This window comes from Sinocyclocheilus anshuiensis, unplaced genomic scaffold (assembly GCF_001515605.1).
Source record: "Sinocyclocheilus anshuiensis isolate Anshui unplaced genomic scaffold, SAMN03320099.WGS_v1.1 scaffold86, whole genome shotgun sequence".
Lineage (NCBI taxonomy): Eukaryota > Metazoa > Chordata > Actinopteri > Cypriniformes > Cyprinidae > Sinocyclocheilus > Sinocyclocheilus anshuiensis.
In genome coordinates, this window is record NW_015547662.1 from 4,479,897 (window position 1) to 4,493,585 (window position 13,689).

At 33.5% G+C, this 13,689-nt stretch overlaps 2 protein-coding genes across 2 annotated transcripts in view; both read right to left on the reverse strand.

Moving 5' to 3' along the window:
* The window catches only part of LOC107702407 (LIM domain-binding protein 2-like), a 14,007-nt gene extending 12,679 nt beyond the window's left edge, over window positions 1-1,328 (reverse strand). The window contains exon 1 of the mRNA XM_016504732.1: window positions 1,046-1,328. Within this exon, the coding sequence (XP_016360218.1) occupies window positions 1,046-1,177 (132 nt within the window). The 5' untranslated portion in view covers window positions 1,178-1,328. The remainder of the gene's footprint in view (window positions 1-1,045) is intronic.
* An 8,607-nt stretch (window positions 1,329-9,935) lies between these two features.
* On the reverse strand, window positions 9,936-13,569 carry qdprb.1 (quinoid dihydropteridine reductase b, tandem duplicate 1). The gene is made up of 7 exons (XM_016504735.1): window positions 13,419-13,569; window positions 13,108-13,200; window positions 12,764-12,860; window positions 11,281-11,421; window positions 11,054-11,162; window positions 10,887-10,970; window positions 9,936-10,798 (listed from the first exon to the last, which is right to left on the reverse strand). Exons 1-7 carry the CDS (start codon window positions 13,509-13,511, stop codon window positions 10,696-10,698), a joined length of 720 nt encoding a protein of 239 aa, XP_016360221.1. The 5' UTR covers window positions 13,512-13,569; the 3' UTR covers window positions 9,936-10,695.
* Between the last annotated feature and the right edge of the window lie 120 nt (window positions 13,570-13,689).

The following is a 13,689-nucleotide window of genomic DNA, read 5'->3' on the forward strand; positions in this document are numbered from 1 at the left end:
TTTATGCATCACGGCAGAGCAATACTGCTCACACTGCACTGTTTATCCGGTCTCTGTCTTATGAAGAGTATACTATAATAAATCAAACTACCACATAAACATTACAGAACATCACCTTGCTGTTTCAATAGTGTATTTGATGTTTTACAAAACCAAGGACTTGTGTTGTGTTGTGTTCAAATCCTATTCAGTGAAAGTCCATGAATAAGTTCGGTTTGTAAATGAACAGTGGGGTCACATTGTGGTGATGCGAGGGGAATAAATGAATATGTTAGGGGTATTTTTCCATGTGTGGGGACCTTTGGCTATACTTCAAAAAATTAAACTTGTTGAAATTATGTTTCATCTATGCTAAAATGTGTAACATGTCAATTAAAGATCTGATCAAGGCTTTGGCAACCCTCAAGTGCGCTTTGGTATGTGATGGTTTGGATTTTTCATTCTGAGTGCAACAATAATGATGTTTTACAGTAATGGCATGATGATAATGACAACTATATCAGTTTTTAGAGATAAGTATAGTCAACTTTTAAAGCACAAAAGAATACATTTACAAATAGCCCATTACTTGTTTGGTATTACAAAATATTATAATTGATTAAAATTCTGACCTTCGAATTGCTGCTCTGGTATTCTGGCATATAGATGTGCTTCGCTGTTCACTTCTCATTTACATCATAAAAAAATTATTAACATTTAAGCGGTATTTGGAACAGAATGTTAAGATATTATACATAAATACGAAATGAATTGATAATATAGTTTGAAGTCCTTTTTGGAAAAGTGCAAATTAAAATTTCCCATTTTAACACTTTTTATCATTTTATCATAAAGTAATTATTTAAGGAAAATTTTTTTTTTTTTTTTTTTTTTTAATCATCTTAATGAACAGAAAAGTTCTCCTTACAATAGATTACATGATGTATATATAATCTCAAATTAATGTTCGCTTCATACTTTATTTAAGAACGTAAAACGGATCGTATATAAAATATTAAACGCAAAGTCCTGATCATCTATTGTTTTATTTTTCGTGATCACTCACCTCAGGCCGGGACTGGAGCCGTTTGTTGAGCTCGTGCATCCGGAACTCCGGCTGCACCGGGTAGGGCGCGTGTCTCCGGTAAAACGGACCGAACGGAGATGAGTAGAAGGGGTCGCGCGGCGCGCCAGTCATGGTTTCTGTTACCGACAGCGCGCGAGGAGCGCATCCACACGCAGCACGTGGAGCACGACGATCGTAAACATACACACACACGCGCGCGCGGAGAGATGCGACTGTCAAATCACACGCGCGCTCTGCTGTGAGAGGAGAGGAGAGGAGAGGAGAGGAGAGGGACGACTGAAGAGGGAGAGAGAGACGAGGGAGGGGGTGGAGGAATGGAGAGAGGCTTCTGTAAATTGGAGGGTCTTTCCTTACAGTACAGTCTGACAAGTTGGCCAATTAGAGCAAAATTCAATGGAATGCAATCACTGTTTGCTTTTATCATGTTTCGGATAAAATCCCCTATGCATGTCATCAATAACTACTGCAGTGTGTGGTATTGTAGGATAATATAGTTTGCTGATGTGCAAATTAATTGCACTGAGCATTGCACATATTTAATGCAGAACTGCAACTACAGTGTGTGTGTGTGTGTGTGTGTGTGTGTGTGCGCGCGCGCTTCTCGTATTTTTCCATCTCTTTCTTTATGACTCACACAAGAGACTTGCTCTCCCACATACATACAGACACACATTCTCTCTCTGTTTCTCCCTCTGTCTCTCACTCTGTCCCATTGTTTGGAGACATACACACATTTTTATTCTTTTAAAAAACAATTTAAACTTTCAGTACATTTCCATTCGTTTTTATTATAAAAATCTCTCTTATGTAATGAGAGACAGAGCAAGTCCATATGGATTCTATTACTCTCTTGATTTAGGGGGAGAGCAAGGCCCCAAAAGTTCACCTCCTTTACTTCACTTTCTTTTTTCCATCTCAGTCTCTCTTTCTCATTGCCAAAATCAAGACACTCCCTCTTTTTTACAAAACAAAGCAGAGTAACACACACGCACACATATGCACAGTTCCTGTTGCTTCATTTTGTGCATGTGTGATTGATAGTTCAATGCTCATGTGGCTTCACAATGCAAACCGTAGGTATACTAGTAAAGAGGATCAGTGATGCACACACACACACACACACGCACACACGCACACACACCTCCCCCCTCAGGTCAGTTAATAAGAGTGGTTGCTGGGCTCTTTGTGTGCGTTGTGTCTCATGGGGAAAGGCGAGGGTGGAGAGGGGGGTCTAAAGGAATGGAATTTACCCACTCCACTGCTGTATAAATGGAGAGAGAGAGAGAGAGAGAGAGAGAGAGCAGGATAATGAGAAGGCTCTCTATCCATGTCTTTGTGTTTATCAATTTTCCTCCCATCTCTATGGTGACTTGATCAAAGATGACCACAAGATGTCACTCTCTGATTTCCCTTTAGTTAATGGCAAATAGCAAGAGGACTGAGAATAGCAGAACTGTTGGGAAGGCCAAGGCCTGTTTCTTGAGCAGAAGAGCACACAGATTTTTATTTTATTTTTTATTTTTATTATTTTGTTTTATTTTTTACAGTGGGGTTCAAATGTGTGTGTCCACATTAAAAATAAGTGATTCAAAATCCAACTTAACCTGGAAATAAAGAGAAAGATTAAGGATTTAATAAAGAAAGAAAGAAAGAAAGAAAGAAAGAAAGAAAGAAAATGAAATGTTATGATGCAAAAGGAATACAAATTTAGTCACTTCACTTCATTTTCTCACACAAGACAGTCTTTAAGAGATTTTTTGATTTGATTTGATTTGATAATTTAATTTTTGCATATTTTTTAGTTTCGTTTATTTGAACAACATACATACGATAAAAAGCAAAGAAATACAAGAAATACCAAAACCCAAAGCTTATTAAGATAAAGATAAAAAAGAGCTAAAGTAACATCAAAATATATAAAATATATAAGCTGCCTCAAATTACTAACAGCATATATTAAAAACCAAAGATAATACACCAGAAGCAAACGTGAAATGCATAAACAACAGGAAATAAGGAAACAAGATTATATGGCAGAAATAAAATTGTCTTTAAAGCATCTTTTACAACATATTAAAGAAGAACATTTTTTTGCCAGATGGGATAAATCATTCCATAATTTGAGTGAGAAATTTAGAAGGATTCTAAAATCATGCTGGACAACATAATTTTATGATTTGTATGAATGCATGCTGCTTGCATTAAACAAAAGGACATATGAAATACCAAGAAATTCATTTAAATTTTCTATTCAATGTTTCACTCATTGAACTCATTGATTTATTCTGATAATATAAAGTGTAATAAAAAGTGTTAAAGAACAAAGTGTCAGACACAAATGAAATGAAATGTGAGGCCCCATCAAGAAAAAAAAAATGAAAGAGAAACATATTGTAGGTTCATGTAAATAAACCTAAAGTCCAGTGAGATGAAGATCATAATGAACGTCCAAGGATGTTGCTCATCATTTAGAGCAGACGTCGCCCTCTCTGACCCTGCACAAGCAATTGAGTGTGTGTTTTCTTGGGCAATTAGCATGCCAATCCACAAACACACACATATGCATCTATACATATGGATAATCAAGGAAAGGAAAGGAAAATGAAAGACAAATGAAAGGAAAGGAAAGGAAAATGGAGACAGAGTGAGCCAGAAAGAGAGAGAGAGATCCACATGGATTTTATTGTTGAATCCTTTGATTAAATATTAATGCAACCTCAGATTCCCTAAAAATAATCCACAGACACTACAATATATAGGAGGGAATACAAACACACACACACACTAAACATACTAACACATACTAGATATGAATACTAAAGACACTCCACACACTGAAAACATTCACACTACCACTGTAAAAATCATATTTTTAAAGATTATATTGGTATTGCCTTAAAGTAAAAATATCTAAAAAAAAAAAATTAGAACAAGATGATTTTACCAGAGAAACAAAACTGTGCAACATATGAACAATTAAATAAACTTTTATTAATTTGTCTGTCTATTTGTCTTTTATTATTTTGTCTTAATAAAAATCAGTTTTTTTTATGCCAAACTGTATTTAGACATTTCATATATACTTTCAGCATTTTGTTTTATTATATACATACAAAAAAAAAAATATATATATATAATTATAAATGACTGATATTGTATAATATGTATAATATGATATTGTATTGCATTCTTTTGAAAATAATGTTTCATTTTCTCTGTTTGACAACAGAAAATGTGCACTTTTCCACTTGCAAGGTATCTCTATGGTGACTTGATCAAAGATGACCACAAGATGTCACTCTCTGATTTCCCTTTAGTTAATGGCAAATAGCAAGAGGACTGAGAATAGCAGAACTGTTGGGAAGGCCAAGGCCTGTTTCTTGAGCAGAAGAGCACACAGATTTTTATTTTATTTTTTATTTTTATTATTTTGTTTTATTTTTTACAGTGGGGTTCAAATGTGTGTGTCCACATTAAAAATAAGTGATTCAAAATCCAACTTAACCTGGAAATAAAGAGAAAGATTAAGGATTTAATAAAGAAAGAAAGAAAGAAAGAAAGAAAGAAAGAAAGAAAATGAAATGTTATGATGCAAAAGGAATACAAATTTAGTCACTTCACTTCATTTTCTCACACAAGACAGTCTTTAAGAGATTTTTTGATTTGATTTGATTTGATAATTTAATTTTTGCATATTTTTTAGTTTCGTTTATTTGAACAACATACATACGATAAAAAGCAAAGAAATACCATTACCCAGAAAACCCAAAGCTTATTAAGATAAAGATAAAAAAGAGCTAAAGTAACATCAAAATATATAAAAATCTATGGCTGCCTCAAATTACTAACAGCATATATTAAAAACCAAAGATAATACACCAGAAGCAAACGTGAAATGCATAAACAACAGGAAATAAGGAAACAAGATTATATGGCAGAAATAAAATTGTCTTTAAAGCATCTTTTACAACATATTAAAGAAGAACATTTTTTTGCCAGATGGGATAAATCATTCCATAATTTGAGTGAGAAATTTAGAAGGATTCTAAAATCATGCTGGACAACATAATTTTATGATTTGTATGAATGCATGCTGCTTGCATTAAACAAAAGGACATATGAAATACCAAGAAATTCATTTAAATTTTCTATTCAATGTTTCACTCATTGAACTCATTGATTTATTCTGATAATATAAAGTGTAATAAAAAGTGTTAAAGAACAAAGTGTCAGACACAAATGAAATGAAATGTGAGGCCCCATCAAGAAAAAAAAAATGAAAGAGAAACATATTGTAGGTTCATGTAAATAAACCTAAAGTCCAGTGAGATGAAGATCATAATGAACGTCCAAGGATGTTGCTCATCATTTAGAGCAGACGTCGCCCTCTCTGACCCTGCACAAGCAATTGAGTGTGTGTTTTCTTGGGCAATTAGCATGCCAATCCACAAACACACACATATGCATCTATACATATGGATAATCAAGGAAAGGAAAGGAAAATGAAAGACAAATGAAAGGAAAGGAAAGGAAAATGGAGACAGAGTGAGCCAGAAAGAGAGAGAGAGATCCACATGGATTTTATTGTTGAATCCTTTGATTAAATATTAATGCAACCTCAGATTCCCTAAAAATAATCCACAGACACTACAATATATAGGAGGGAATACAAACACACACACACACTAAACATACTAACACATACTAGATATGAATACTAAAGACACTCCACACACTGAAAACATTCACACTACCACTGTAAAAATCATATTTTTAAAGATTATATTGGTATTGCCTTAAAGTAAAAATATCTAAAAAAAAAAAATTAGAACAAGATGATTTTACCAGAGAAACAAAACTGTGCAACATATGAACAATTAAATAAACTTTTATTAATTTGTCTGTCTATTTGTCTTTTATTATTTTGTCTTAATAAAAATCAGTTTTTTTTATGCCAAACTGTATTTAGACATTTCATATATACTTTCAGCATTTTGTTTTATTATATACATACAAAAAAAAAAATATATATATATAATTATAAATGACTGATATTGTATAATATGTATAATATGATATTGTATTGCATTCTTTTGAAAATAATGTTTCATTTTCTCTGTTTGACAACAGAAAATGTGCACTTTTCCACTTGCAAGGTTCTACAAGGCATGGATATCAGCCAACTTCATCTCAAAAAATTGTTTGGTTTGATTTATATATAAATAAAAAATCATTAAAAAATTACATTTCCAAAAAATGCATTTCTAATCAATGTTATTTTTATATGGATTCAACATAAAGTGATGTCCATGTAAAATACATTGTACTTGCAGAATAACAAATGCTCACATTAACATCCACACATAAAATAATTATAATCAAGAGTTATTTACAACCAATTAGTAGTCAAGATTCTAAAAAGAGAAAATCTGTGTTTTAAAGGTGTAAAGAAAAGAAGAGTAAACAGCGGTGAAGAAAGAGGGAAGAATAGCAGCACACATTCAACTGCTCAGGAGTAACACAAACACAACTTCAGCTTTGCTTGCTGTATGCTCCTACCATTCACTATTCTTTAGATCTGATGTTGTCATAGCAACCTCAACTGGTGACCTCGTTCTTTCAGCTTTGAAATTATGGGCTGCCCAGCCTGATAACAAGCAAGAAAAAACAGAGATAGAGAAAATATTTTTTCCTTGTTTCTCTTGCTGTTGCTGCAATACAATGACATAGCCTACTGCAATTTCTGAAATTATGAAACAATCTTCCCATTGTAAATCAACCACAAAACTCAAAGTTAATTCATTAATACATTACAAATAATTACAACACAAATAATAAGTGCATGCAGTGCATTAGAAATTAGCTATTGTCCTATTCAATGACTCATGGACAAAATGCACAGCAGCAAAGAAATATTATAAATAAGTAAATAATTAACTGATTGAACTCATAGGCTCTATAAAGAATGGCCTATGTAATGACTTGAAATGCCATTTAAAACTGAAACAAGAGGTTTATGTCTCCGCTTAGGTCAGAATATCCTGGCTTTATCACCTTAGATTTGGAATATATACAGAAATATACAAATCCTGGTTATAATTACCACTGGTTCCTAAAGCCATGCCTGATTAGGGATACAATGATGAATTCAAGAATCATAATGCACAGTAAGAACAATTAATAAAAATGTAATTCTTAACAAGCTGTTGTATTATTATCACCATCTAATATTTGCAGAAACCAATCATTAAAAAAAAAAAAATAAAAAATAAAAAAAATATATATATATATATATTTTTTTTTTTTTTTTTTTTAAGTTGTAAGATTTATTTCAGCCGTCTTATATCACCAATATATTACGGTACCTTTATTTCAGACCTCAAGTGTCACATATTTGATACATTGTTCATTGTCTTCTAAATTAATTTCACAACTAATTCACAACTGCTGTCATATAGAGAAACAGATGATGATGATGGTAAAAATTAATAAATATTGAAGAAAGAAAGAAATCCTGAAACAGCAAAAATCTCCCTGCTATAAATATGATGGATGGATGGATGGATGGATAGATAGATAGATAGATAGATAGATAGATAGATAACATTGTTTTCTAGCTAACTGTCCTACCAAAATTATTTTAGGGAAGAAAACATATATCTGCTGTTAGATAGTAGGATCAAAACTTGATATAAACAGGTGGATCAATGGCTCCAGCTCAGACTTGTGCTAAATGTTTTCTTGGCACTCAGTCGACCCCTTAATACCAACTAGAGCATCATTTGACTACTGTTTCTGATTGCATATCCATTTATGGCTAGAGTCTGCTTGCTTTCAGAAGCACACATCCAGCAGATCCACAAGCAAACATCATCTGGCATTGACTCCAGTGTCTTCAGATCTTAATCCAGAAGGACTGAATGAGGTAGAATGGGAGGTTTTGTGTGGGCCTGCAGGAGGTGCACAAAATCCTGCTACAAACAAAACCTGCTCATGAATGTTTCGAAAGGTTCTTAGTTGTTGCATCACGTGGAATCTCATTATATTAATAAACCTCGAAAACGCTCACTGGTGCAATCGTGTAACAATTTTACATCGTATCATAATGCACTATACAGTCATTAGTTTATTTACATTTGCAGGAATGAAAATGAAAAAATGGACCTACTTGTGCTAACATTGTTCCAAATTCAAATGATTTATGTGGCACACATAAGATGTTAGGCAGAATTGTTATACTCTTTTGTTAATACAATGAAAGTGGATAAATGTGAAATGAATTCACAACCTGTCAAGCTCCTAAAAAACAAAATAAACATAATCTATAAAAGGCCACTCAGTATTAAGACATACAGTATATAGTGGCACAATATTCACTTCAATGACATCAAATGTCATAGTCAGTAGATGGCATATTGAATTTTACACAGATGAGAACTGTGACTGTGTGGGATAGACTGTGTTTATAATTGTGGGAACATATATGCTTTTAGTATCTTTAAGCATTACTTAAACATTAAGTAGATACATTACTGTAGATGGCATGCACTATTTAAAGGTCTTAGATCATATGTACAGCTCACAACTGTTTTATGGAGTTTCTGTCTACTGAAAGTTTTTTTTTCTTTCTTCAGTTGAACAATCGATGTTGTTAAACTACAGTACAATCTACTGAACACACTGTACTTCTATCCCTCATAGCCTCGTGTTCATTCCTGTCAAATATTAAATATGGTAAATGTTAATGTCACTTATAAAATATACTATTATTCATTTTAAATTTATGCTCACTCATTATACATTACCTAATGTTAATTTATACAACTTAAAATGTTAAATGTTTTAATATATGCAAAAAAAGTACATTAACCAGATTAATACATGCTATAAAGGTATTATTGTTACTTCATACCGAATACATTAATACATAATCAATTAACTAATGTTAACCGCCTTTACCCTTGACTGGCACTCTTGTTCTGGTGTGTCTGTGATTTGTGACACCAAATATGAATATGCATATTCAAATCACATGATCATCACATTTGAGAGTAAAAGCAGAGGATTTTCATTGAATAATGCACATTTGAGTCGTTTCTTCACACAGCTATCATATGGCTTGGAGTAATGTACCAAATATGAATATGCATATTCAAATCACATGATCATCACATTTGAGAGTAAAAGCATCATTGAATAATGCACATTTGAGTCGTTTCTTCACACAGCTATCATATGGCTTGGAGTAATGCGCAATTCACATTCACTACTTTTAACTTCATTTTATAGACTTTTTATTTATGCATTCATTTTTTGCTTTTATTGAACTTGCTTGTCACCCCCAGATCACCATTCATTTTTATTAATAAAGAGCAGCATGAACTTTTTGATAAATCTCCTTTTCTGTTCCAAGCAAGACAACAAGGTTTGAAACAACAGGACATTAAGTAAATGACAGAATTTTACATTTTTGGACAAAATTTTGGAGGTCTTGATTTTCCAGGCAGCAAACAGCACTTCCCAACACCCACCTGGATGATTACTATAGATTTACAGAGAAAGCTGTACCCTAAATTCAAAGACCACAATAAATACTTTCCTGAAATAGCATTTTCAAGTGACATTATGCGAGGCTCTGTACACCTCATTTGTGTTTCCTCTCAATCATAATTATTAGACAGGAGATAATTAACATGTTAAGTGTTAAAATATGTCAACATTATAAAAAGACAAAGTTTTTGTCAATTATTATTTTCTACTTTTGCCATTTAAAAATTCTACTTCATTATTTCTACAACATAACTCATTATGAGTTTAATGAGAATGACTCTAATGACTTCCTCTCAATCATAATTATTAGACAGGAGATAATTAACATGTGTTAAGTGTTAAACTATGTCAACATTATAAAAAGACAAAGTTTTTGTCAATTATTATTTTCTACTTTTGCCATTTAAAAATTCTACTTCATTATTTCTACAACATAACTCATTATGAGTTTAATGAGAATGACTCTAATGACTTATTTTTTGTTTTTTTAACATCGAGTGCATCTCTTTTCTAGTAGCTCAGGAACCTATTATTATTTTTCCATTTCATCTAAATTACTGGAAATTAAAAACTCATTTCATGAACCATTATTCTTGTACTTTGTTACAATAAAAGCAAGTTTATAAAGAGAAAAAAAGGCAATACTTAATGAATACCCGATCCTCACAAAAAAATAAAACTGCATTACTTAGTAAAAGCACTTTTTTCAATGCTGACTCACCTTTCTAGTCTGATCAAAACATAATCACTTTTTTGTATGGACCCAAAGGAGAACCTGTAATTAAATTAACCATCAGCGCCCCACTATGGTGAGCAGCAGACTGTAAAAAGGATGTAGGATTTAGAGAAAAGAAAGAAACAAAATAGAACAGTTTCATTGCTATTTTGCCATCACATTTACTAAACAATATCTTTGACATTTTTATGCAATTATCCTATTTTTAAGAGCTACAATTTACAGTATGTTGATGTTTACATGTAAACAAAAAGGCAATAGGACAAAAAGTGTCACTAATGCAGATACAGTAGTGGGTTATTGGCTTGATTTGAAGGATTTTGAATATCATACATTATATTAATCATAACACCGGTGTAGCCTCCGTTTCTCCGTCTGCAGTAACCAGCTGCATCAGAGTACCTGAAGGAGGTCTGCTCTCTCCTGTAGTCCACTTATAGAACAGCCTAGAATACAGGAAACAAATCATGCTTTAGTTCACACACAAAACACACACACTACATACTAAAGATGCTCCCAAACACGCATACTTACTCTGATATGTACTCCAACGGTGTCCAGGAACTGACATCACCACCCGGCATGAACTTTCTATTCATGGGTGTATCCAAAGTCACTCTAAAAGTAGTAATTATTAGTTGTCTTTAAAAACAAAAAGATTTGCACGGATGAAAATGAGTTACTATATCGTCATTCCTTACGGAAGTATTGCTATTGCAGCACATCCCGGAGGAAGACCACTATTTGGTGCGCTCAGACTCTGACACAACTGATGAACCGCTGCCTTTGCCATGCCATAACCAATGCATCCTACAATGACAATGAGAAAGAACACATATATATATATATATATATATATACACACACACACACACACTTTATATTAAAGCTGCTCTAAATGTCCAGCAGTAAATATAAGCATGCATACCTGCTGTTGGACCCAGTGCTGCTTTAGCCCCTGCCAGTGTGAGCAGCCCCCCCTCTCTCAGGTGTTTGGTTGCTAGGTGACTGCAAATCGTGGAGGTCCACACACTCTGCTTCCACATCAGATCAGCATTCTTATACAGAGCTGAGGTGCACAAAATACATTCATACAAAATATAAACTAATATAATGACGTTAATTGAAAATATTAACTTTTTGGACAGAATTAGACTTTGGAGATAGCGCCCCCTTTTCATGACAAAAAAATGACAAAAAAAATCATCTTGCATAGCTAGAATGTGAATGCGTTTGTGTAAAGTATGGATTTTGCCTTTAGATTAAAAATGTGACAATGTTCTGGAGTCAAGATTTAGTGTGTCATAGATCAGTGGTTTTCGACCAGGGAGCTTCAGCAAACTTCCAAAGGACTGTGGCATGATTTAAAGGGATAGTTCATCCAAAAATGAAAATTACCACATTATTTACTCATCCTCAAGCCATCCTAGTTGCATATGACTTTATTCTGTTAGACGAATACAATCAGAGTTATATTTAAAAATGTCCTGGCTCTTCCAAGTTTTATAATGGCAGTGAATGGCTGTTAAGATTTTGAAGCCTAAAAAAAGTGTATCCATCCATCATAAAAAGTTCTCCACACAGCTCCGTGGGGTGAATAAAGGCCTTCTGAAGCGAATTGTTGCGTTTGTGTAAGAAAAATAACTATTTAGATTAAAAATGTGACAATGTTCTGGAGTCAAGATTTAGTGTTTCATAGATCAGTGGTTTTCGACCAGGGAGCTTCAGCAAACTTCCAAAGGACTGTGGCATGATTTAAAGGGATAGTTCATCCAAAAATGAAAATTACCACATTATTTACTCATCCTCAAGCCATCCTAGTTGCATATGACTTTATTCTGTTAGACGAATACAATCAGAGTTATATTTAAAAATGTCCTGGCTCTTCCAAGTTTTATAATGGCAGTGAATGGCTGTTAAGATTTTGAAGCCTAAAAAAAGTGTATCCATCCATCATAAAAAGTTCTCCACACAGCTCCGTGGGGTGAATAAAGGCCTTCTGAAGCGAATTGTTGCGTTTGTGTAAGAAAAATAACTATTTTTAAAACTTTAAATGTAAATGATGGGGTAATTTTCATTTCTGGGTGAACTATCCCTTTAAAATTATGTAAATGTATATGTTATTATTAATATAATTAATTTTAATATTAAGCAAAATCATTAACATAAATGTTAACATACATACAATCACTATTCATCTTTTTATTCAATTTTTAATAATTGTTTACATTTATTTTATTGAATAACAGTTCTTTAAACTACTGGAAGCACATATACTGTATGCACAGTATATTCTCTATTATATAGATGGCCTTCAAATATTGTGTTTGACAGTAGGAAGTCTTTGAGTCAAAAAGGTTGTGAACCATTTTCATGGGTTATGCGTGGCTTCTGTGTGTGCATGTACTAACTTTTGGCCTTGGCGCTGCCTCCTGCCCAACCTCCAGCCACACACAAGATGGCATCAACCTTATCTGCACCTAACAGCTCACCGACATCAGCTGTCACCTAAATAAAAAAGAAAGACAGAGATGTAACATGCTTGCAGACAACACATAAAACTAAGAATCAAGGGCATGTAGATATCTGAATAGTGACAGACCAAAAATTCTGACAATATTTGGCAATTTCATAAAGATGGCATCTGCCCATTCCCAGTTTAAAAATAAATGCACATGGACAATTAAAAGAAATAGTGTAAGTTACGCATACTTTATTAGCTTCACTCATAAAAAGTCATTTTTTAACAGCGTACCTGGTTGGCTTGCTCAGTGAAGGATTCAGTCATCTTAACTGTAACATTGGCATTGGCTTCTTCATTGGCATTGAGATCTATAGAGGCGACCCACTGTAAATGACAAAACACACAGTTGAAATTTAATGATCCACCTTATTTACGCACTGTATGACAGGCCACAAGAAATGCATATTTAAGAATAAACGCATGACACTGTGACAAATGAATTAATAATTAACAACATTATCACTAAAACACATGTCTGATGGCACACTAAAAGCCATTTATTTTCAATGACATGAGCGGTCTTTTGGGTTGAGACAACTTACCCAGTTTTTAGCTCTGAAGTACTGCACACATGCAGACCCCAGAGCCCCCTTTCCTCCGTAAACAAGCACTTTATGGGCTTCTGTAGCTGCCATGCTAGTTCTGCCTTCAGATGCGCACGAGATCGTGTTATGCAAGGAAATCAGCACGTGCGCCTCCTACTGGTAAAGAGGAGAGGAGCAATCCAAATTTTACACGTGTTGGTTGTTCAAGCATTTTAAAATGTCTGTATGAACAGTTAAAACAATTCATATTTTTCCAGTTTAATGTTTG

Excerpts from the sequence above, each read along its gene's own strand:
- qdprb.1 (XM_016504735.1), bottom strand. The coding sequence starts at position 13,511 with ATGGCAGCTACAGAAGCCCATAAAGTGCTTGTTTACGGAGGAAAGGGG. Across the intron at positions 12,861-13,107 it reads TCACTGAGCAAGCCAACCAG|GTGACAGCTGATGTCGGTGA; the intron begins GTACGCTGTTAA and ends TTTTTTATTTAG. Across the intron at positions 10,799-10,886 it reads CCGTTGGAGTACATATCAGA|GCTGTTCTATAAGTGGACTA; the intron begins GTAAGTATGCGT and ends CCTGTATTCTAG.